This window comes from Canis lupus, chromosome 26 (genome assembly GCF_048164855.1).
Source record: "Canis lupus baileyi chromosome 26, mCanLup2.hap1, whole genome shotgun sequence".
Classification (NCBI taxonomy): Eukaryota; Metazoa; Chordata; class Mammalia; order Carnivora; family Canidae; genus Canis; species Canis lupus.
The window spans coordinates 28,451,626-28,474,448 of NC_132863.1; the positions used below are offsets into that span (position 1 = coordinate 28,451,626).

A 22,823-nucleotide genomic window follows, 5' to 3' on the forward strand; every position below is an offset into this window, starting at 1 on the left:
GGTTCAAGCCACACGTTAAAAGATAGAAATGCATCAGGCATTTCTAACTGAAGAGGAGCAGGAGCAAAGGAGGAGCGAGTGGGAAGTTAAAACCCCAGGAGCAGAGGGTGAGAAGGGGAACATGGGCTTTAGAGCCCGGCTTCTTTCTGCTGACTATGGACAGATAGCTTAAGTTATCTTATTTTCTTTTTCAGTGTGTTTTCTTTCTAAGATGCATGTCCCAACCTGTGTACTTTGGGGAATCACAAAAGGAGGGATTTGGTGAAATAACACCTGAAGGCTGTTTCACAGGGCTTGGCACATAGCTCATGGCTGGAGAACCTTTCATTGTCTCTTTAAGGACTCTGCACCCCATCACCCTTACATACACACATACTTTCTAACTCCCCTAGTACTGCAACATTATACAGGATCTGAGCTCCCTATTTCCTTAGCGTCCTCTCCAGCCACTGTGCACTCCTTCCTGCTTTAGCACTTTTGCATTTGCTTCTCCCCACTGTCCTGGCTCTTCTCATGCCGGTGCTTCCCTCCACCTTCAGGTCTCAGCCTAAATGTCACTTCCTCAGAGTTTTCAGTGATCACCATATGTAAGGTGGTGTCACCCCCATCTCCAAGGCCCCTTCATAACCTCTAAGTATTTGTTTGTTTACTGTCTGTCTCTGGGGCTGTGATCTCTCTTGTTCATCATTTTCTCAGCACTTATATAGTGACCGATATGCACTAAAGGAAGGACCATCACTCATGAGATGAAATTAATATTTGTCCCTGGGTATTAAGGAAAATTGAACGTCCCAGGTTTTTTCTACATTATTCCTTAACTCTCATTTTTAATCCTCTTTTTTGTTTGCTCTATGATTAGCCCCATCATCAAAAATACCTAAGGACATCTCTGTAGATTCTGTGGCCTACCTGTGGCAGTGTTCACCAAGGTAAAACACTCCTATTTAGAAGAGTCTACAGGACAAGCTGATAAGTTCTACACACATTTGGTTTGAATCACATTACTGCAGTAATCTGTGACCGTCAAAGACTCCCACATCTGGGGCAATGGCCCACTGCTTTCATGTTGTGTTCAGTGACTGTTCGATTCCAGAGCCACAGTGTATCTGGACATGCCCTCGGGGCTCCTGGTTAACTAGATTTGACCTGAACTTTTAAAGGGTGTGTAATTCTTAGACTCTTCTAGTGAGCAGCAATTCTCCGTGATCTGTAAATATCCAGGATGCTTGTCTCAGCAGATTTCACCTAACTTCCCAAACAACATCAAGCCCAGAAAACACCAAGGTCCCTATTACTGGGAAGATGTCCTGACTTCTCATTGGTTCCTTCTGGCTTCTCTTGGTTAAATGTACAGAGATGCCTGGCTTCTGACCGTCAGAAGTGAGACATAATTATATAGGTACTGGCAGGGATTTTAAAAGAGGGAGGAGAGCCTTGCAGAGAGGTTTCCCTTTTTTAGTTCCTGGGAAAATTATACTCAGCAGGTTTATTCAATAAAGTGTTCTTACCACATACTTTGCACTGTAATGACTTACAAATTGCATGCTAATTTTGCCACAGTTAAATCATTCTAGGCTTTATCCTGGAAAGAGAAAGATGGACTCCTTGTAATGAAACAGTATCCACAGGACTTGATGTCTGAAACAGACTTGGTCTATTTCCTTAGCATTTGAAACTCCTTTGAAGATATGTACAGAAGGGGGTGGAGCACAGGAATGGATGCATGGGGTATGTGATCCCAAAGCACTGGGTAAGGATGTAGACAGGAGACTGCCATTGATTCCTCTGCTAACTATGCTGGAGGCTTCTGAGACATGCTTAAAGAAGAAAGAATCTTGTTGAGAGTTCCTTCCAGCTGTTCTTTAAACCAGTAGTTGCCATACTTTCCCTGTCCAAGAATTTGCCAGAACACAGCTGACAGCCTGTAGAAGCCAGTTATGGTGGAGGAGGGTATGTCCTGGTGCTTTTTCCTCTCCCTGAGACACCCTGCCTGCCCCCTTCCCAATTGATCATCCTTTCTGCCAGTGGAGGAGTCAGAGGGGCTCAGTTCTGGTCTTGTGCCTTTGCCACTTACCTTGCAGTGTGGTCCTGCGTGCTCTGGCTTTTCTCATCTTCCCTGCCCTCCTGTTTTAGAGGGGTTCCTAGACCCTCTGCTACTGTCTTCATGGGCTTGCTGCAGGCCTGGTAAGATCAGGGCTATGCACTGGCAACTCCCAAGCATCTACAGGCTCTCATAGCCCCTCCCACAGGACATCACCTAGACTTTTTAGACTCAGTGAGTCCAAAGCCACATCTGTGGCCCTAACCCCTTCCCATCATACCAGGGCCAGTCACCAGTTTCACCAGGTCAGAAACCTGGGCAGCATCCTTTTCTTCCTTTCTTTCCTGCTCCCACCACACATGCACCTAATAGGTTTTACCTCTGACCTCTGTGTAGCCTCTTCACATTCCCCTGTCCTCACTACCACTACATACACTCCAGCAGCCAGCGTCTTTTCTTTTTATATGAGTGTAACATGTTCCTCACTAACTAGTTTCCCTGTCCCTAGGTTTGTCCTCTCCAAATCCATTTCCTACACAGTAACCAGAGATTTTTCTAAGCTGAAAATGCACTTATGCCACTCCCCTACCCAAACCCAGTACATACTGGCTCTGTATTACCTGCAGGATAGATATGCTTTGAATTTCTTCCAGGCCTTGCCAGGCTCTCCCACTCAGGCCCCCAGCCTGCACCACCCTGCCCCCCAGCTGCATCCCTCACCACTCCTCTCCTTGTGATGTGCAAAAGCCGCTCTGTGGCACCTGAGCCTTCTTAACCTTTCTCTCCTGGAGCCTTCTAGGAGAAGGCCCATTGCTGTTTACCCAGAATACCTGTCTGTGCCATCTTTCCCACAACCGTCTCCTATAGCTAGCTAATTCTTCTGTATCCTCAAGAGCTTTGGCAGAAAAGTCAGTAGATGCATGTTGAATATGTACCATGTGCCAAGTGTGCTGCTTAGGATTACTGTGCCAGTTCCTGCAGAAAGCCTCCCCTGCCCTCCCCCCACCCCCTGCCGTGTCTCCCAGGAGCTCCCTGTGCGCTGCAGCCTGCACAGCATAGACCCAAATCTTGCCTCTGCTTCAGTTTCCTCGTCAGGAAAAGGAGGAGAATAATAATGCCTATCTTGAAGGGTTTCAGGGAAGATGAAATAGATTAATATATAGAAATCACTTAGAATAGTTTCTGGCACAAGGAAGTATGCCATAAGTGGTAGCTATTATTGAAAGTGTTTTTGGCCTGTATACTTGTCTCTCCCTCTAAAGCTGAGTCTCCACAAGCAGAGGCTGATCTTCCTTCCTCGGTGCTCCAAACAGGATTGTTATTTTCTGGCCTTGTGTTCTTATATCTGCTGTCACAGAAGCTCTGGTTCTCTCAAGGCTGACTTATATGTTGTCAAGATTCAAATGAGCAGTCGTGGGTATTTTTTGTTTTGTTTTTTCGGTAGATTCAGAAATGGAAGACAAACCCATCATGGAGGCATCCTGGTAGCATAGAAGGAACATGAATCCTGAGGTCATATGGCCCAAGGTTAAATCTCAGCTCAGCCACACAAGAACTCTGTTTTGGGGGAGATGACTTGCCCTATGCATGTTTCAGTTTTGATGGTAACTTTACCAGAGGGTCATTTTGAAGATTAATGAGACTGTTTATAGCAACGAGTCCATGTGCTTATGTGCTAGGGTTGGCCTGACATATAGTCTGTTTCTTCTATGGGGGCAAAGATCTGACCTGAGAGTCTTGGATTCTTACCAGAGCTGCTATCAGGTAGTTATGCATTCTTAAAAAAAATCCCTTTTATTATTTCTTCAGCCTCGGTTTCCCTAGCTAAAAATGACTGGCAGTCTTCAGGATCCTTCTCTAATGGTCTGCCCTATTTTAGAAGCTCTTAGAAGAAGGTTTTATTTGCTTGTGTTTGTGCACAGTGCCCCCCACACACACACACAACACACACACACCTCCACTTACCTGTCTCTCTCCCTTGGCTTAAATTCTCCCCTTGCTTTTGAAGAAAAAAGAAATGAGCCTTTTGTAAATGGTGGGACAGTTCTTGCCCCTGACTGTAGACAGTAGCTGTGACCCATCGGGGCTCCAAGTCACATCCCCTCTTATTAAGGCAAGAAGGATTCTTATTGGCTTCATAGCAGCTTCTTTTATGACTGTCTGCTTCCATCAGCAAGGGGCAGCTCGCTGCCTGTCAGGGGCAGATTAGAAATGGCATCCACATGCTCATTTGGAGGCTTGTGACTTGCCTGCTGAGGGGGGCGGGGTGCGTAGAAAGGTGGTGATTCGGTAGCACTCCTGATGACAGATTAACATTTAAAGTGAGGATGTGGCTGGGGGAGGGGACAACAACACACAAACCTGCAGAAATGGCACCTTGACACCACCCGTACCACGTCCTTGTGTATCTTTGGAGATGAATCTCTTTATTCTCGCAGCCCCCAAACAGGCTCATGCTGCTGTGAATTGCAATCTGTTCTTCTTAATGCACCATTCACTGAATTACCATCGAAGTTTTTATTCTAGCCCACTCTCATGGAATGAGCAACACAAAACCTTTCAGAGTGTCTCCTGTTTTTTCAACTCTTCCAAACGGCATGTGGAATTTGCTGGCCAAGCTGTGGATTCCCACCACCTCCAACCCTGCCCCACCCCTTTTTTAAGTTTCTTCAATTGATAAGGAGGCCAGATGTCCGTAATGCAGCTGGTTTGCATTAAACCCTAGAAATGGCATCAAGAAAAAAGTCCTATTTGTTCATATTGCTAATACTGGAAAAGGTCTATTAAACAAACTTTTTCCTTCTTTGAACTATGAAAGGAATCACAGGCTCGGAACCTAACTTGTGTGGGTTTCATCCTATCTCCAACTCCTATTTAACTGTGAGCTTTGTGGCCTTAGCCCAGTGCCTAGCACACAGGGAGAACTCAGGAAAGGGCACCGTTGTCATTATCCATGTGTTGCATCCCGTCTCTTGCCAGAGCAAAAGGACAAATAGAAAAAGGTCTTGGACAAGGAAATCATGTTCCACCAGAGTCTTTAACCGAAACTCAGTGACAGTCATTTGACATCTGTCTCAATTTTTCCATCTGTGAAATCTGAAAATGGTATTTGAAATGTGCATACCCAACACAGGGCACATACAAGCATGTGGGGTTAATGAAGATGCTCTACTTTCAAAAGTAGAAAGCGCTTATGTGGATGTCAAATTGTCATTGCTTCACAAAGAAGACAGTCAGTCACCTTCACTCTCCTCAGAGGTGAGAGTTGAATGAATTAATTTGTAAAAGACTTCCTTTATATCTTAACTCTGCTGTCTCATTTCAGGTACAGTTTAATGTATGTACAGATTTTCACTCTGAAAGTTTTTTTTTTGTTTTTTTGTTTTTGTTTTTGTTTTTTTAAACTGAAAGTTTTTAAAGTAAGATATGTTTACAATACTTAAGGAAGTTACTTGATTTTTAGAATTTCTCTTTAATCTCTATTAACAGTATTGCCATTTGAAGAGCACTTGATTTATATGTTCAGATTGTTTAAGATGTTCTATCTAATGTAGCAGCAGATCCAGGGGCTTGTCTTTCTGTCGCAGGGAAGTTTAATTTATTGTGAGAGGATGAGCTCATTGTCAATGCTGACCGCTGTGTCGTGTCAGGGTGACGACGCTTGATGTCCTCCTACTTGAGGCCTTTGTCGCAGTGGCTCTTCTGACTGTCTGGGAGCTCCGCCAGGCAACAGCTTCAGTCTGTCCATATAGATACCCAGATACAGGCAGAAATCCATCCCATCTGGTGATGGAGGTGCCTCAGTCCTAGATTCACTCTAGGTTATCAAAGCTAAAAGGAACCTTCTAGAGCACGATATCAGGGAAGACAGGTAGGGCTCCTGCCACTCCCCACCCTGCAGTCAGCCCAAACACAGTTGACTGGTCTCAAAGGTCCTCCCCCACAAGCTCCAGTTGGCCCCATGACCCTGACCCTTTTTCACGTAGAGCACTTGACAGCCACTGTGGTGAGTTAGAGTGGGCACCCAGAATGAAACCTATTTCCCTTCTCTGATCCAGGACAGGCCTCTTATTTCAAAGCCAAGAAGCTGAGGCCAAGAAAAGTTAGATGACATGCCTCAGGACAGGAGTAAGTTAGTGTTTGTTCAGTACTCTGTCCTGTCTTGACAGAGAAACTTGTTTGTAGAATCAACACATCAGGGGATCCCTCGGTGGCTCAGCAGTTTAGCGCCTGCCTTCGGCCCAGGGCGCGATCCTGGAGTCGCGGAATCGAGTCCCACGTCGGGCTCCTTGCATGGAGCCTGCTTCTCCCTCTGCCTGTGTCTCCACCTCTCTCTCTCTGTGTCTATCATGAATAAATAAATAAATCTTTAAAAAAAAAAATCTTAAAAAAAAAAAAGAATCAACACATCATAATTCAGAAAATTCCCAATGTCTAATTAAATGCTTCTTGTAATGTCAGAGGGTCTCTTAAGAGGGAAAGAAAGCAAGGAGGTTGGGTATCTTTTTAGAATGAGGTATCTGTGGCCTGCTGTACCCAAGTACTAAGTTCAGTACCCATGTGCTAAGAACATGGAGCTGCAGGTTTAATTTCTGCACGTGGGCTAGCCAGCTTCGTTCTTTTCTTTGAAGCATGTCTTATTGGTCAGTTGGGCATAAGTCAGTTTCCTCCCTACTGCTAGTGAAGCAAATCCACTTCTGTATTACTAGTATGTAACCATCCACATGTTCCTAATCAGACTCCTTTGGTTCTTCCAGAGGTTCTGTTATGAGGGAAATAACAGGGCTGGGAGAAACTTGTGATAATCCTAGGATGTTTATGTTACTTTTATATTACTTCAAAGGCTGAATCCTAGCCAGATGATCATGGGTTGGGTGGTACCAGCAGCTATTCTTCACGTCTCAGATACCCTGAGAAGTCTTTCAGAGGTAGTTCTATTTCCTTACCTCCAGATCAGTTTTTTTTAATCTGGTGTCTTAGAATCCCAGAAAAGGAGCCAGAAATTCATTAATCCATATATAATGAAGGTGATATATGGTCCTACTTCTTCTTAAGACAGACCAAAACTTGAGAAGATGTTCTTACAAGAACTGTACCCAAACTTTCTTATTTTCCTTCAGAACGATACATAACCATCTTGCTTCTTTTATTTCCCTTTAAATACAGAATGCACGTTTGTGCTCAACTTTTCTGAATCCTTTCAGCAGTAAATATTCCCTGCCACAGAGTTGTAACAGTCTAGATAAGGTGCTATCCTGACAGCAGTCACCTTCTCTGCTTGCTGGTTTCTATGATGCTTCTAAAACTGTCAGGGCAGAGACTTCGTCTTAGAAGCCAATCTCTGTTTCATCTTTGTGCATGTTCAACGCAGCAATGGTGATGCCTTTCTTGGAGATGAGCTAAAGTCATATCTCAGATCTACACTTGAAATTTTCACTTTCAAATCATCTGGCCGTATATCTAAAAGTAGAATGTTGAAATGAACGTTGTCAGAGTCTTGAAGTTCTAAGGAAAGAGGAAAAAATGGAGTTTGGCATTGCTCTCTTGGGTCCATCCTTTCTGGATGACAATATTTAGAGAAATGGGAAGATACAGTATATTCCCGCTTGGTTAAAAGAAGGTCAGATTGTGGCGGGACACTCTGAAAAAGGATAACTCACCAGGGCTCTTCTGACCTCTTTGAAGAAACTTAATTTTGCTGTGCTCCATTCTTGAGCCTCTACCACTCTTACTTTGTTCTCGCAGATAGCTCCGAAATTGCACCCACACAAACATGGAGGTATGAAAAGAACACATACTTGGGTTGGAATCCCAGTTCTGCCACCCACTAGCCTTGGGGAGGCTGCTCTGCTGAGTCCTTTTCCTCATTTAAAATAGGAGTGGTGGGACGCCTGGGTGGCTCAGTGGTTGAGCATCTGCCTTTGGCCCAGGGCGTGATCCCGGAGTTCCGGGATCGAGTCCCATGTCAGGCTTCCTGCATGCAGCCTGCTTCTCCCTCTGCCTGTGTCTCTGCCTTTCTCTCTGTGTCTCTCATGAATAATAAATAAATATTTTTTAAAAAAATAAAATAAAATAAAATAAAATAAAATAGGGGTGGTAATCCCTGCCTTCCGATATTTGTGAGAAGCAAAGGAATTTAAAAGCACTTAGACTCAGTCTGATACGTGACAAGCGCTCAGTAAACACTGGCTGCTCCTCCTAAGTGGTTAGATGGCAGTGTTCTTTATTCAGATTGCTTCACACAATGCCTCGTATATAGCAATCAATCAAAAATACTACGATCTGCCGATAGCCAGGATCTTTATAAGCAAAAAAACACACTGCCTTCCTCCTTTCTGACCTTTCTTCTGGTGACACTGATGCTGCACTGTTGATCTCTCTCACCCTAGCCAAGTTGACTTTCCTGTGCCTTGATCCATGCTATTCCTCTGCTCCGAAATGTCCTTTCCAGTCTTTCAGACTCCTTCAGAGTCCTCCTCAAATGTACATTTCCTTTGATGTCTTTTGACTACCCCCAGATAAATGTATGTGTCCTTCTTGGTGCCCACAGCATGCGGTACAATTTGAGAAGTCCTTGATAGTAGGCGTTCGCATATTTTAAAAAATTAATGATTTGTTCATATTTGGCAACATTATTAGGCAATAATCTCCTTGATTATGTGGACTTTTTAATTAATCTTTTCTACCCCCAACACATCATGTAATACCTGGCCCACAGTTTGGTGTTTAGGAAATCTTTATCAGGTGGATAAATGAAATGTGTTCTACTCCCAGTATCCATGTTTGCAAACCTCTAAAAGTTTCATCACCTCTTCTCTTCTTCGTTTGCTGATACTGTGGCCTCCCAGCCATGTGCTCTGCTTGCCGCTCATTGCTGTCCATCTCATACATGTTGCATATTCTTGTTCATGACATTGTCCTGCACATGTAGCCTGCCAATCGTGTCTCACTTCTCTGAGCAGCATTTAGGCCTCCCACCAGCTGGCCCTCCAGGGTCCTGTCCCTCACCATTTCCTGATGCTTCCCCCTCTCCCCATCCACAAGGGTCTTAGCACACACAGCTCATTAAACAGCACTGAACTTCTACCTGCATTTGTTCAGTCCTGACACATGCTTTCCAGGAGCCTACTGTGCTCAAAGTACTATCCAGGATGCTTTCTAAGGTACAGAGAAAACTGAAACACACACTCTTGCTTTCAAGGAACCTTGACAGGGAAGAGGCACACATCTGAATACCTGCTTTAAGGCAGGTCATGGGAAATGCCTTAAAGAGGTATAAATCCAATTTTGGGGAGTTTTCAGGACTGAAAAATCCTTGTATCTGATTGGAAAAGTTTTCAAGTTGGAAGGCTTTGAGAAGTTTTCAAAGATCTCAGAAAAAGTTCTGAAAGGAACATCACATTTTAGACTTTAACTATGTTGTGATAGAGATTGAGGGGTGGGGAGAGTCCCAACATCACAGGCAAAGGTGAAGAGACTAGGGAGCGGAGAGCAGGCCTGTCTGTGCTGTGTGCATGGTTGGGGATGGGGGGCTGGTAAGCAGAGAGCATGAGCAGCACAAGGCCTCAGACCCCTCATCCTTAAGGACTTCATTCTATTTCTCTCAGGAGCCTGGAAACCTTACCTGGGAGTCCCTTCTTCCCAGATGCCTTCCCATCTTAGCCAACCCTGATTAGCACCCACCACCTGTCATCTTAGACTTGGGTGTACACTGTATCCCCTTACTCTCTGGTCACTTCCTATGTCACTGTGGCCTCCCCAGACATTTGGCCCCTCTGTGACTAAGACCAAGACATCCCCTTACCTTCATTTTCATTCTTTATCAGCCTTAAGTCATTGCTTAGAATGGTGGCCTTGCCACTGGGCGCTTACCTGGGCTGGGATTCGAGCATAATGTTAATCATTTTCACCTAAGGTGAATCAGACAGGATTCCTGTCCCTAGGGAGTCTGTATATTCTCATAACTGGTAATCATGTAATTATGAGCAACTTACTTAACCTCTGTGTGCCTTGGATTGTGATTTGTACAATAGGATTAATAATCCCCTCCCTGCTGTCTCTAAATTTGGTAGTAAGGACCATATATATGATATGATAACACTTTAAACTCTGCAGCGTTATAGAAATGTAAAATATTAGCAGCAAGTGCTTTCTGCACGAGTGCCAGTGCCCCCAGCTGCTGAACACTGAGGAGTTCTGGAACAGGAAGTTACAATTATGAGTAAATGAGAAACTAAAGCAACCCTTCTAGTTTTAAACTCCTTAGACATCAGTCCAGTGCTCCATGACTGCCTTGTGAACATTAACACTATTACCAGATTACCAAGGAATTTGCTACTAAATGAAACTGGGAATTAGCAATGGTGATTTGCCAGACAGAGCAGCCCTCCTTTGCCTCAGACAGAAGCCTTTAGGAGTGAGATGAAAAGTAGCCTTCTGTTGCTATAGGCTGGCCCCTTGGGCAAATAAAGAAGTGCATTATCTGCGTCTAAATAGTCTCTGAAGGATTCTCGTTGGAGATTGATGACCAAGTGGTAAGTCCTTCAAGTTTGGGAGAGTGGAAAGCAAGGTCCCCAAAGGATTTCTACCAGTGACAGGAGCCTGAGCTGTCAGAGGGAACTGTGGCCATAAAACTACTGATGGAATAAAGAAATGGATTGTTGTCATCAAAAGCATGTATCAAGCACCTGTCTTCTCAAGCCAGCCTGCCAGTCATGCAGAACGAGTCCCTCACCCAGTTCTACTCCTGAGAGCCAACAGCCCAAAACAGATGTCTTTTCCCTTTTGTTCAGTGCTTGGATATTTACTGAGTGGGAACACGAAGACAAAATTCAGTCCCTGCCCTACTAGAGTTCATAGTCTACCCTTATGAAATAAAGGGAGTTGTAGATGGGAGTTGTCAACAAAGGGGGATGATGATGGAAATCAGTGTGAGCATTGTGTGTGAGAAGAGGTTGCGTGGGGGGCAAACGTGTTGAGGTGCTCTCAGAAAGTTCAGAAAGGAGCAATTGTTAGTCTTACATAATCAGGAAAGGCGTTGTGGTATAGGTAGCTTAAAAGCAGTGCTGGCTTCAGAGATACCCTAGAACCCCAAGGAAGGAAGGCAGGCAGCTAAGGCCCAGAGATAGAGAGAGGAGCTCTGTTGACAGAGGCAGTAATAATCTGCAGTTGGGGAACTCGTAGGTTGTGGTGAAAATGGCCTACAACAGTTGCGATGGTTGCACAGTTCTGAATATACTAAAAGCCATTACATTGTGCACTTTAAATGGGCAAATTGTATGATATGTGAATTGTATATCAATAAAGCTATTTTTATAGAAGAATCTGCCAGAGAGGAATAGATTTGGGGACAGCAAGTCTGATAGGTCTGGGTTGTAATGGTTGAGGAGAGACTTCTGTTGCTTGTTGGGACATCGGCCTAGGGGAGTGCCTGCTGGTGAAGCCAAGTGGACAGGGTGGTAGAATTTTGCTACTGATGCAACGTGAGCCCAAAGGAACACATGTATGTATGGGGAATGCCCGTGCCATCAGCAAGACAGTCATGGGGATAGGACCACTCTTCCCGAGTTTGACCTGACTTGGAAGGGAAAGAGACGTCCAGAGGTCCTGTTGAGAGGTGATTTATGGGGTCCAGAAGCAGAGTAGAGAATGAGAGGAAGCAGATAAATAGCTGAGATTTGTGTCACTGTCAGCTTATTTTTTTTAGATTGAATATCTGGATGAGATCATTTTGGCCTTGACCCGTTGCAAAGAGAAAAAAAGGGGGGGCTTTAATCTGACTCCCTGGGCCTCTAGTCCATTAAAAATGAAAACATAATGGGCAGCCTGGGTGGCTCAGCGGTTTAGCGCCGCCTTCAGTCCAGGGACTGATCCTGGAGACCCGGGATTGAATCCCACATCGGGCTCCCTGCATGGAGCCTGCTTCTCCCTCTGCCTGTATCTCTGCTTCTCTCTCTCTCTCTCTCTCATAAATAAATAATATCTTTTAAAAAATCTTTAATAATGAAAACATAAGAAATATACTTTAGAAGATATGGGAGAAGCAGGAGATACATCAGGGTGGAATAATCTGGTGGTGGTGTTGTAGTTGCTGTTCTTTTGTGTATTGTGGGCTCACTGGCCAGCTCACTTGTCCTACTTGCTCATTTGCTTCTAGGACATGGTCCGGCGTGGGGAGATCATAGACAATGACACGGAGGACGAGTTCTATCTCCGGCGCTTGGACGCAGGGCTCTTTGTCCTTCAGCACATCTGCTACATCATGGCGGAGATCTGCAATGCCAATGTGCCCCAGGTAAGAGGGGCCGCCCTGGACATTTCTGTCCATGCCTGCCTGGGTAGAGACTCTGAGAAGGAGGCAGATCCACTCTGCTTGACTCCCTGTACTCCACGTGGGCCCTCTCCTTCAGGGGCCAGCACGAGGTTCATACTTTCTACATGATGTATATGCTGGTGCTTGCCAGGACAAACAGTGCTTTTACTTTCTCTCCCCTCCATTCACCTTCCTCTTAGATTCGCCAGAGGGTTCACCAGATCCTCAACATGCGAGGGAGCTCCATCAAAATCGTCAGGCACATCATCAAGGGTGAGTTGGGCACTGTTTGTGTCTGGCACTCCAGGATTGCTAGGTGATGCTAACTTTTCGAGTCTGAGTCAGTATCCCCGGCATTTGGTGCACAGCATTCTGTGACTGCAGGCTTAAGTGTGTTGTCACATGCACTGTGTGTCCCAATCATCTTTGTCAGGATACCAAAGACTAGCCTAGGTATTCTATGCCTCTGACACTTCAGTTCCAGCATTTAAAAAAACACATAACAAACAAGAGGCAGTGGGGCTTAGAAATCTTTGTTAAAAATTAAAAAGAAGAAGACAAAACAAGAAACAAAAAATCCAATTCCAAACTACATGCAGTGGAATGAAATTGCTTTCTAAGGGGGGAAAAAAACAAGGAAATAACAGGAAATACCTGGAATTATTCCAGACAGCAGAAAGTCAATCTGTACCACTGTAGTGTAACAGAAAGGGCATACCTGCCTTTCAGCCTCGACTCTGCCTTCCCCCAGCTGTGCAAATGTGATCTAGAAGAAAGTATGCAAAGGTTCAGGAGATACTACATGACCACATTCAGTCTAGTGCCCAGTGGTGGATAGTGCTCGGCACACAGCCAGTGCTCAGCCAGATGAGCATCCCTCCTTCCCTCAGCTACCCCAGGGAGTCCCTCAAGATACCATCACATCTTTGGGACCTTATTCAGCTAGAGTAGCTCCCGAGGCCTCCATTAGTGAACCGGGTTCTCAATCACAAGTGTACCTGACCTGGACTCTGATGCGTCTGTGCCCGTGGGCCACTTAGCACAGACTCACACACAACAGCAGTTGAGGCCTGTATTGGCCTGTATTGCAGTAGTGATAATGCCAGGTTTCAGAGAAAGCCAGGATAGACTGGTGACTCTGAGCAGATTTTCATTTTCCCTCTCTGGCCCATGTTTTTCCCATTTCTAAGGTGAAGGAATAGGCTAGATGTCCTCAATGGGTTTGCCCGTAAGTGGCTTATAACTCCCATTATGGGTAGGAGATGAAATGTGAAGATAAATGGTACATATAATAAAGTGAAGAGAAGTTAAGAGCCATGGTCTCTGGATCCGACACCTGGAACTGAATCCTGGCTCTGTTACTTACTGTGTTACCTGGGGCGAGATACCCAATTGCTCTGTGACCTCATAGGATGCATGAGAAGATTAAATAAGATGATAGATTGAAATGTCTGACCCTTAATAAGTTCTCCGTAAATGTTAGCTATTATGAGTATTATGAAATATGATGATGATAATTGTCATCATCATTATTATAAGTGAGGCATGGCTGCAATCTTGTGGGAAGTCTTGTGAGTGGCATCAAACTGGGTCTTAGAGGCTGGGAGCAGGACATCCCAGAATAAAGGAACAGTGTGCATGAAGGCATGGGAGCAGGAAACCCTGTGTTTAGCACAGCCGCCCTGGGCAGGTGGCAGTGGTACCTCCATCATGTCCATTTTGCAAATAGAGAATTTGAGGTATTGGAATCTTATCTTTTCCCTCAGAGAAAGAGGAAAGGGAAACAATTCATGAAGCAAGCCCAGCACCTTGCCTTCCATGGTGGCATCCTGGGTGCTCCTTCCCCTCCGTTTGCATGAATTACTGCTTAGCATGGCCTACCACCTCTCTCAGGTGTAACTATGGTGATTTGCAACTCCAGTTCTTAAATGGCATTTACTTCTAACGCCCACTTGTTCAATTAGGACTTTTTATCACTCTCAGCTCTCTCTGGCATATAGGCTTCTCCCTGCATCTCTATCCCTGCAATCAAAACAGTGAATTGAGAAAGAAAAGGTGTTTTTCACAGGTACTGACACGTAGTAGGTGGATGTTTTCCTTTGTGAAATCCTAACACATAAACCTTCAGTTATTCGGTATTTTCAGTTGTTGTGACCCAGCCTCTATGTCCCTCAGATCCCCGTCTAGCCCCCCCCAGTGCCTCATGGGGCATCAGGCCCCACCCTCAGACCGGGTGCTGAGTGGAGTTCCGTCGGTGGAGCGGCCTACACAGATGCCATATTCATTCCCACCACTCTTGGTCCTCTCCTCTGTTGTTTTCCTTTTCCCCTAGCCCTGCCGGAGCCTCAGGCCAGCCCTTTGGTTCTCCCTCCATCACCCTGCACAGCCAGTGGAGTAGTAAATCCACCAGTTCCGCCTCTAGACTCCATCTTGAATCGTTCTTTCCATCTGTTACTTCCCATCATACCACCCAGTTTATTTCCTTCCTAGCCCTTATCACAATCTGTAATTGTTTTTATTTATGTCTTTGTTTACTCATTTTGTGGGTCTCATACATTAAAATATAAGCTCTGACGTAGGGACGTTGTCTGGCTTGTTCAGTGTCACCTCATCAGCACCCACAGCAATGCTGGGCACGTAATGGGAACCCAGTGAATATTTTACGTATTGTTGAATTCAGCCCCACCCTCATGCAAATTTAATTTGGCAGATGTTTGCTGAGACTTTCCTCAGGGCTAAGCACAGGGCTAGATACTGTGCTTAGGTTCCACATGACACAGATGTGTAAGTGACCAGCCATAATTCAAGCTAAATGAAAGACACGCTCCAGCAGCTACTCAGCTAGCATTTGCTGGGTGCCAGGCTCTGTGTTGAGGACTAGAGATGCAAAGAATAACCAAGAGCCGTGTGTTTGAAATGTTCACAGTCTGGTGAGGAGAGATACTCGAAACTAATTACAATGTGATAAGTGCTAGTTGAAGTTGTGAACGGTGTGCTAACAGAGTAGTAAGAGCAGTACTGGAGGCACTGGCCATTCCATGGACTCCCAAGAGAGGGAAAGGCCCATCCCAGGCAGAGGGAGTAGAAGCCCAGGAGTAGGACAGGACATCAGTGGCCTTTGTAAGGAGTGTAGAGGGGATACTATGGTGCCACTGCCCAGGTCAAAGAGGCTCTCAAGAATGCTGACCACTTAAAACCAAAAACCTCTTCTCTGCAGATGGAGGGTTAAGGTTACAGTAAAGGGTTCTCAACCTGACTTCCACCGGCAGGCACCTGCCCTGGCTCACTCTCACCTCAGGGAAGCTCTTCTGCCTGTGGTGTTGTCTGCAGCCAGCCAGCCCCTCAGGGCAGTGTTGGTGTTAGAAAAGGAGGGTGGATGGCTAGGCTCTGCTCAGGCCTTCCCTGTCAAAAGCCTTCGCTCCCTCCCCCTTCTTCCTCCACCCTTCCTTCCATCAAAAAGCATGGGAAAACAAAGCCTCATAAAGAAAACCAGCTCATCAGTCTGTCCTCTTTGATTTTAATTTTGTTTTTCAGTTTGGGTTGCTTCCTTTTTTTTAACATACTAATTAGATGCAAGCTTTTTCTTTGATTTTATGGCCTACATATTTCCTAAGTTTTGCTGGCAGGATGACAGCTGATGTATCCCTTGAGGTCCCAGGAAAACGCTGATGAGGCAAGCCCAGCAGGGGACTTTTCCCGTTGTATCTCAGTCCCCTTTCTCACCATTTTCCTCCCTCCTCTTCTACTGGGGTTGCTAAGAAAGCTGGGAATAATTGATGGCTCATTAAAGTCCCTCTTTCTGCAGACTGCTTACTCGGCGCTCCCAAAGTCCAGCCTTCCCTGGAACTGGCAGCTGCTCCAGGTCTGAGCCTGTGGCACCCACATAGGAGAAGCATGGTCTCTTTGCCAGAGAAGGGCAGGCCATACCATGTGCTCCATGAGGGCAGCGACAGTCTTCCTGCCGGTCATCTTGCGCCTGGCCCATGACTGGTACAGAGAAGGGGCTCAGTGAATGCTTCCCAGGGTTACGTGCTGAGGTAGTGCTTCAGGCTTCTCTGTGCTATTCCAGAAATCCAGGACCACAGTAGGTAGAGTGGTCACTCCCAAGCACATCCTCTGGGCCAGGCTTCTAATGTGTATTCTCTGGTTCTCACAACAGCCCTAGAAAGCAGGATTACAATCTCCATTTTGTAAAAAAGGAAACCCAAGACTTGCAGAGGTTGAGGGTCATTAGTCGAGTCAATAATAATTTTGGAAACTGGATCAAAACTCAGAACTGTACACATTCAGTCTTCCATCTGGCAGAAAGGAAACCTCTAACTTTGCTGATTGGCTCATACAGTCCTCCCATCTTTTAAGAAAGAAAATTTAGGGCGTCCAACTTTATAGAGCACCCACTTGGCATGACAGAGCACTAGGTGGGCTCCTAAGATAAATGAGATGCTTAGGAGGCCCTGTTCCCAGGGGGCATACAGCCCATCACAGGTGAAATGACTAATCACTACACGAAGCAGTATGAAGTCAGTGCTAAGACACAGAGCGGGAATCACAAAGGCATGGTTCATTCTGCTGCAGATTAAAAGGAACTTGAAGATCCAGGGAGGCTGCACAGAGGAGGTGCCTTTTTTTTTTTTTTTTTTTTTTCTGGTAAAATATATGTCCGATTTACCATTTTAACCATTACGACCACCACCACCACATATCCACACATTTAATTTTCATCTTGCAAAACCGAAACTCTGTTCCCATTAAACACTCACTTCCCAATCCCTCCTCCCCCTCTTCCCCAAGTCCCTGGCAGCCACCGTTGTCCTTCCTATCTCTGTGAAGCTAATGACTGATTAAGGAGGTGGCTTCTAGAAGCACATGACAGACCTCTAAGGGCAGATACAGGTGTCCATCATCAAGGGGCCACCTTCTTGGATGTGGCATAGGAGCTGTGACCTGGAAATACTACTTAATATAAATACTTATGCCAAGGGTTACTGTGGAAGTTGCTGGCAAGTCTCTTCAATGTCTTAGTCACTGGCAAAAGTTGTCCGGAAAACTGCGTGGCTGCTGGGCTGTGGTGCAGGGGAAAGCTCAGATTACTGACTCAAAACTCTTTCACTGATGGCAAAAAGACTGAACCAACGGCTTCAAAGTGCTTTCAGAAATTGGCTCCTGGCCCTTTGATTTGCTTTTGTTCTTTATGGCTTAAAATCTCCTCCAGAAGCTCATAAACATGTATTTCCATATTGATTTGGGGCTCTTGGTAACCTGAGCATTGCCTCTGTGATTTTGAAGCTGCAGAAGCTGACAGGATTTCTCTTTTGATAACATGTTTATGTGCATGTGACTTGCCCCAGGTCACAGCTACTGTGACCATTAGGGTGTTCGAAGGCAGGAGAGAATCCTGGAGAGAGGCATGCATTTAACCTCAGGCAGCTCCTTACCCTCTCTAAGCCATAGCCCTTCATCTGTGAGGTGGAGATAACCAGCCTCACCGGGTCCTGTGGGTATCCAGTGAGGCAGCGTATGCCCGCACAGCCCTGATATGCGGCCGGTGCATAGCTCGTGCTTGCTACCTGTGAGCCGCTCTACCGTTGTGATCCGTGTGTGAGCTCATCCAGTAAGAAACAGATGGGACCTACACACACCCCCACAATTCTGGCTCTCTGTCGAACTTTGGGTCCGTTAGTAGATATTACGTTTGAGCCCTGATTTCTTCTCGGTAAAACACAGATCTGGAGTGAATATGCACTTGAGCCTCAGGAAGGCTCACGTTGACCTGCATTTGGGTCCCTGGGACAGAGTACATGCTCAGCAAATGGAGACACCTTGCCTTGCTCCCTTAACCTAATCCTTTGACTCTGAGATCAGGAAAGCCAGCACCCAGACCAGACTCCTCAGGGCCTGGTGTGGAGGTGGGGAGGGTGCTTTCCCACCAGCTAAAGTGTCCTCGGTCCTGTGGGAACGTGACCTCTATTAGCAGGATAAGCAAAGGATACATATGCCTGTCTTTTAACTGAGTGCCATTTTCATGGAATCCCTGATGCATTTAGGTACTGTAGCTACAAATGAGTTTTCCTCTCCAGGGGAAGTATGACATTAGACCTTCCAGGTTCATCACTGTCATAAAGGAATCTGTTAGACATGGATTTCCTTTCCCAGTTTCTCATCTGTGGTTATGTCTGTATTTTCCAGACTTTCCAGTGTGAAAATGTGAGCATTCTTCTTCTCCCCCCAGCCCCTTCCTCCTACATTTTTTAAAGGGTGAGCATTTAAGGCTTCAGGCTCAAGGATCTGAACCAGGCTTGTGAGCACTGCCCAAGTCTATGCCCTGAAGATAGTTCTCCCCATCCACCAGCCCCAGGGCCCCTCCCTCTCCCTCTTAACATAAACAGAACAGCTTGTATTCCATGTCTGAATAGTAAACCTGCTGTCTAAAGTTTGCTTTAATATTTATGCGTTCAGCACTGCTGCCTGTTTTTGAGCTCCATCAAAGCCTTTATTATAAGAGCATTTGAAAATGCTGGGACAGTAGAGAAGGGAGTTGATGTGCGTACCATCTTTCTCACTCGCTCCAGCCCAACTCACCCTCTTCTCTCCCGCCCTCCCCAGCCCAGTCTCCCTTTCCCCAACTTCTAGATCCCCCTTCATCTAGCATCTCTTTTTCTGGCATTCTCTCTTCCTTTCTTATACACACAGACACAAACATGTTTGCACACATGTGCGCACACACACACACAGCAAAGAGAACTCCTCCCCAAGACCTCTGGGAGGAATCTGTTCAATATTTATAAACTGCTGCAGCAGCTATAATAACCAGAGGTAGCTGGCACCACCAAGATTTGCTCCAAATAGGATTCTGCTCTGGAAACAAAGAATGAGTAGGGATATGGGGCGGAGGGTGAAGGCACGGGGCATAGCATGGTGCCAGCTGCCAGTGGCAGTGGAAAAGTACTAGGGCCTCATCAGACCTGGCTCCATGTCTGGCGTGCTGTGGGACCCAGGCTGGTCACCTGCCCATCAGAGTTCCACTACATTTCTGAGAGCCCTGCCAGTTCTGACATTCTGACCCACTCCACGTCTGTGGCCACTGAGGTCCTTTACCAGAGGACATTGCATCTGGAGTCTTATCCTTTTGGATGACTTTTTAGCCAGAGACCTTGTGGGGCTGGGCTGCTTCGGAGTGCTCACAGAGCAGTTTCTCCCCAGAGGATGGGGAACTGGCGGGGGGGATATTGCTTAGGTAAGTGGATGCCACTTTGGGGACTGGCATTCCCCCCCTTTCCCCACTCATTGGTTCTTTAGGTGCCTTTTTCCCGACTCACACATTTCAGGTTGAATTTCAGCCTCTCTGCCATCCCAGATTTGGGCACGTTGCTCCAGTTCTGTAATAAGCCTCAGTTTCCTCATGTGCAAACAGGGATGGCATTCTCTCCCTTGTGGGATTGCTGCAAACATCAGATGAGCCACCATACATACATGCCCAGCACATACTGTGGAGGAGACAGCTCTTCTCCCACACACCACCCATATCCAGAGAACAGCTCATGTGGTGATTTCTCCCTCCCCACAGAGAGTGATGGGAGACACACCATGGGACTGGTGCTCTGTGTGTTGTGGTGGCATGTACCTTTTCTAAGGCCTTGGCAGAGGTGATTCAGCAAGGGAATCGATACAGACTTTGGTTTCCTCTACCTTCTGGGTCTCTAAAAGGAGATTAGTTCCTACAGGGAAGCTAGCTGGCTTGACTTGGAAAATCACTGCCCCAAAGGATCAGACTGTTTCTCCACTTTCCTCCCTCCTGGGTCTGAGAATACATTAGAAGAGCAAAGTGTTAGTTCAATCCATTAAGACTCTTGCTTCTAGACCATGCCTCTGGGGGTATTAAATGCTGTAATGGTCATTTCTCTGTCTCCCGGGGCAGCAACTACTAGATCATTCACATGTGAGTAAGAGATAGCACTTACATACAGCCTCATAGCTGTCTCCGCAGCCCAGATCCTGCTCTCTCATCACCCCAGCCCTCTCTTTAAGGGGCCTTAATAGAAGGCATCACAACCATTTGCTGGTAGAGGTGATGGATGCATCTAACAGAAGAGGATGATTTCCAGAGGGAGACACACAGCTGGCACATGTCTGAATCCCAAATCCCGTTTTCCGGCACATGTCCAAAGTAATAAAGAGGAAGGAGGGAAAATGAAGAAGTGGCAAGAGCAGAGTTATTCCCCAGCATAGTGGGGGTGGGAGGGAGCAGGGGAGGGGTTGCACACTTTCTTCTCTCTCCCCAGTCTTTGTCAGATTCAGATCAGCAGATGTTTTATTATGTGAAAGCCTCTTGCCCAGAGTTCTCTATTCTACCTGAAGCTGTCCAGTCTGGGGAGCAGGGGGTGGGGCAGGGATGCAAACAGTCACCCTGATCCACTACTCTGAGGGCTTGTTCACCATGCCATGCTGCCTGCTGACTTTTGGCCAGATTCTGCTGGGTATTCAGCTCAAAGTAAGGCACATGCCTCTGCCTTCCCGAAACTACCCATCTAGAGGAAAAGGAGAACAAGTTAGGGGGAGTCTAAGAGTCAGACTTATGATGGGGACCCTGGCCTGAGGACAGGAGCCAGAGGAAGAGATGACCAGGTAGGCTTCACCGAGAAGACGGCCCTTAAGAGGGGCCTGCAGGAATATGTGGGCTCTCTGCACGTGACACTGCTGGCCTGAGCAAAGGAAGCTCAGGGAGGGAACTAGTTTGTCTTGAATATCTGTTATTTCCAGAGGAGGCCCTTCCCAAGGTCACTTAGGATTGTGAGTCAGAGACAGAGTTCACACCCAGCCCATGATGTCACACCGTCTCCCATCTGTGGGTCTGAGGGCAGTAAGCACTCTGTCCCTCCCTTCCCCTTCACACATGTCCTTTGTCCCTCCTCCTGGGAGTCACTACAGGAACCCCACCCCCACCCTCACACCCTGCACTCCAATCCCTAAGTTCCATGGTGTTTCTGTACCACTGCCCCCTTACCTCCTAAAACCAGGGTGACTATGTAATTTGAGAGGATACTTTTGAAAATGAAATGGAAAGCTGTAAGTATTATGCTGGGGTAACTAGGTAAAATGGATCATGTGGTGACCTACCTTGACACTCTGATGTGTTCTCTGGAGATCTGTCCTCACCGTCATGCTCTGTATCCTCCACCTTCATGGAGCATTCTCCTTGCCTTCCTGCTCTAACGGAAACCCACCTCTCCTGGGGGTGGGCCTTCCCCAGTGGTGGCTCATTTCTCCCACATCCCCCTGCCACTAACGCAGGGGGGAGCATCTCAAGACCATTGTTTCTCCCAACTCTCCATTTACCTAAAATCTCCCAGCTATTTGAATCTCACACCAGAGGACTATACCCTAACCCTGTTCCCCTTATGGGGGGAATTTGAGGCTTACTGTCACCACCTCCACTACTCTGTCATACTTCTTGGTGATGTCAGTATCCATGTGTCTCTTTGGCACCCCACTTCCAGCCTATCTTCAGAACGCATGTAAAATCTGAAGACTTCTCACCCCCCACAATGACCTTGGTCCCAGCCGTAATCAAATCACATCTCCTACCTTCTGCCCTTGCCCCCTTCAGGGCATCTCCCACACCTCCACTGGAGTGAGCTGTCACTCCTTTGCGTAGACCCTTCCCACAGCTCTGGTCACAGGGGAAAGGCTAGAGTCCTTGCAGCAGCCCACTGGCCCTGTGGTCTGTGCCTGCCCCTTCTGTCGCCGGTGCTGAGCTCTGGCCACACGGATGTCCCCACACTCACCCTCCCCCAGGCCAGGCGAGCCTCTTCACTGGTCAGCTATCTGCCAGTCACTCCCACACCTGCCCACGGGAATTTGCTTCAGGTCATCCATCCAATCTCTGTGAGGCCTTCTAACAGCCGCTCTGTGTTACTTACTTGGTTGTTTACTAGAAAGTAGGCTTCATAGGAGCAGAGATTTTCATCTATATCATTACTTTATCCCCATTACCTCAAATAGTGGTTCTCAAACTGCATCACTGTTACCTGGAGGGCTTGTTCACACAGACCACTGGGCCTCTAAGTTCTGAGTGGGGCCTCCACAGCTGCATTTCTAACAAGTCCCTGTGCGCTATGGCTACTGCTGCTGCTCTTCCGGGCCCACACTCTGACAAACACTAGCTGGAACAAAGGTACCCAGGGCAGGTACCCACTTCTCGCATGCTGAGTGACTATATGAGTGAGTGAGCGAGCGAGCAAGCAAGCAGTGTGGCTGGGGAGGACTCTGGGTGAGGAGAGATGAGCTGGGCCCTGTTCACTGAGCACCTCGAATACAAGACCAAGGAGTTTGGCCACAGCTACCCTGTTGGAGCCATTGGAGGTATTAGAACAGCATGTGTCGTAGAGGGAGCTGGGATTTAGGGAAAGGCACGAAGGGACCCAGCTCCAACAGAGTGCGCACCTCGGATCCATACCTCACTCTGCCTTTGTC

The 22,823-nt window shown here is 46.6% G+C and overlaps 1 protein-coding gene across 5 annotated transcripts in view; it reads left to right on the forward strand.

The window, feature by feature from the left end:
• The window catches only part of CTNNBL1 (catenin beta like 1), a 161,133-nt gene that overhangs the window by 138,109 nt on the left and 201 nt on the right, over positions 1-22,823 (forward strand). For 2 of the 5 annotated variants that reach the window (XM_072800982.1, XM_072800987.1), the window contains exons 14-16: positions 12,198-12,335; positions 12,554-12,626; positions 22,353-22,792. In XM_072800982.1, coding sequence (XP_072657083.1) covers positions 12,198-12,335; positions 12,554-12,626; positions 22,353-22,513 — 372 coding nt within the window. In that variant the 3' untranslated portion in view covers positions 22,514-22,792. Of the gene's footprint in view, positions 1-12,197; positions 12,336-12,553; positions 12,627-22,352; positions 22,793-22,823 lie in introns of those variants that run through there. The other 3 variants (XM_072800986.1, XM_072800984.1, XM_072800985.1) reach the window with 2 other exon arrangements.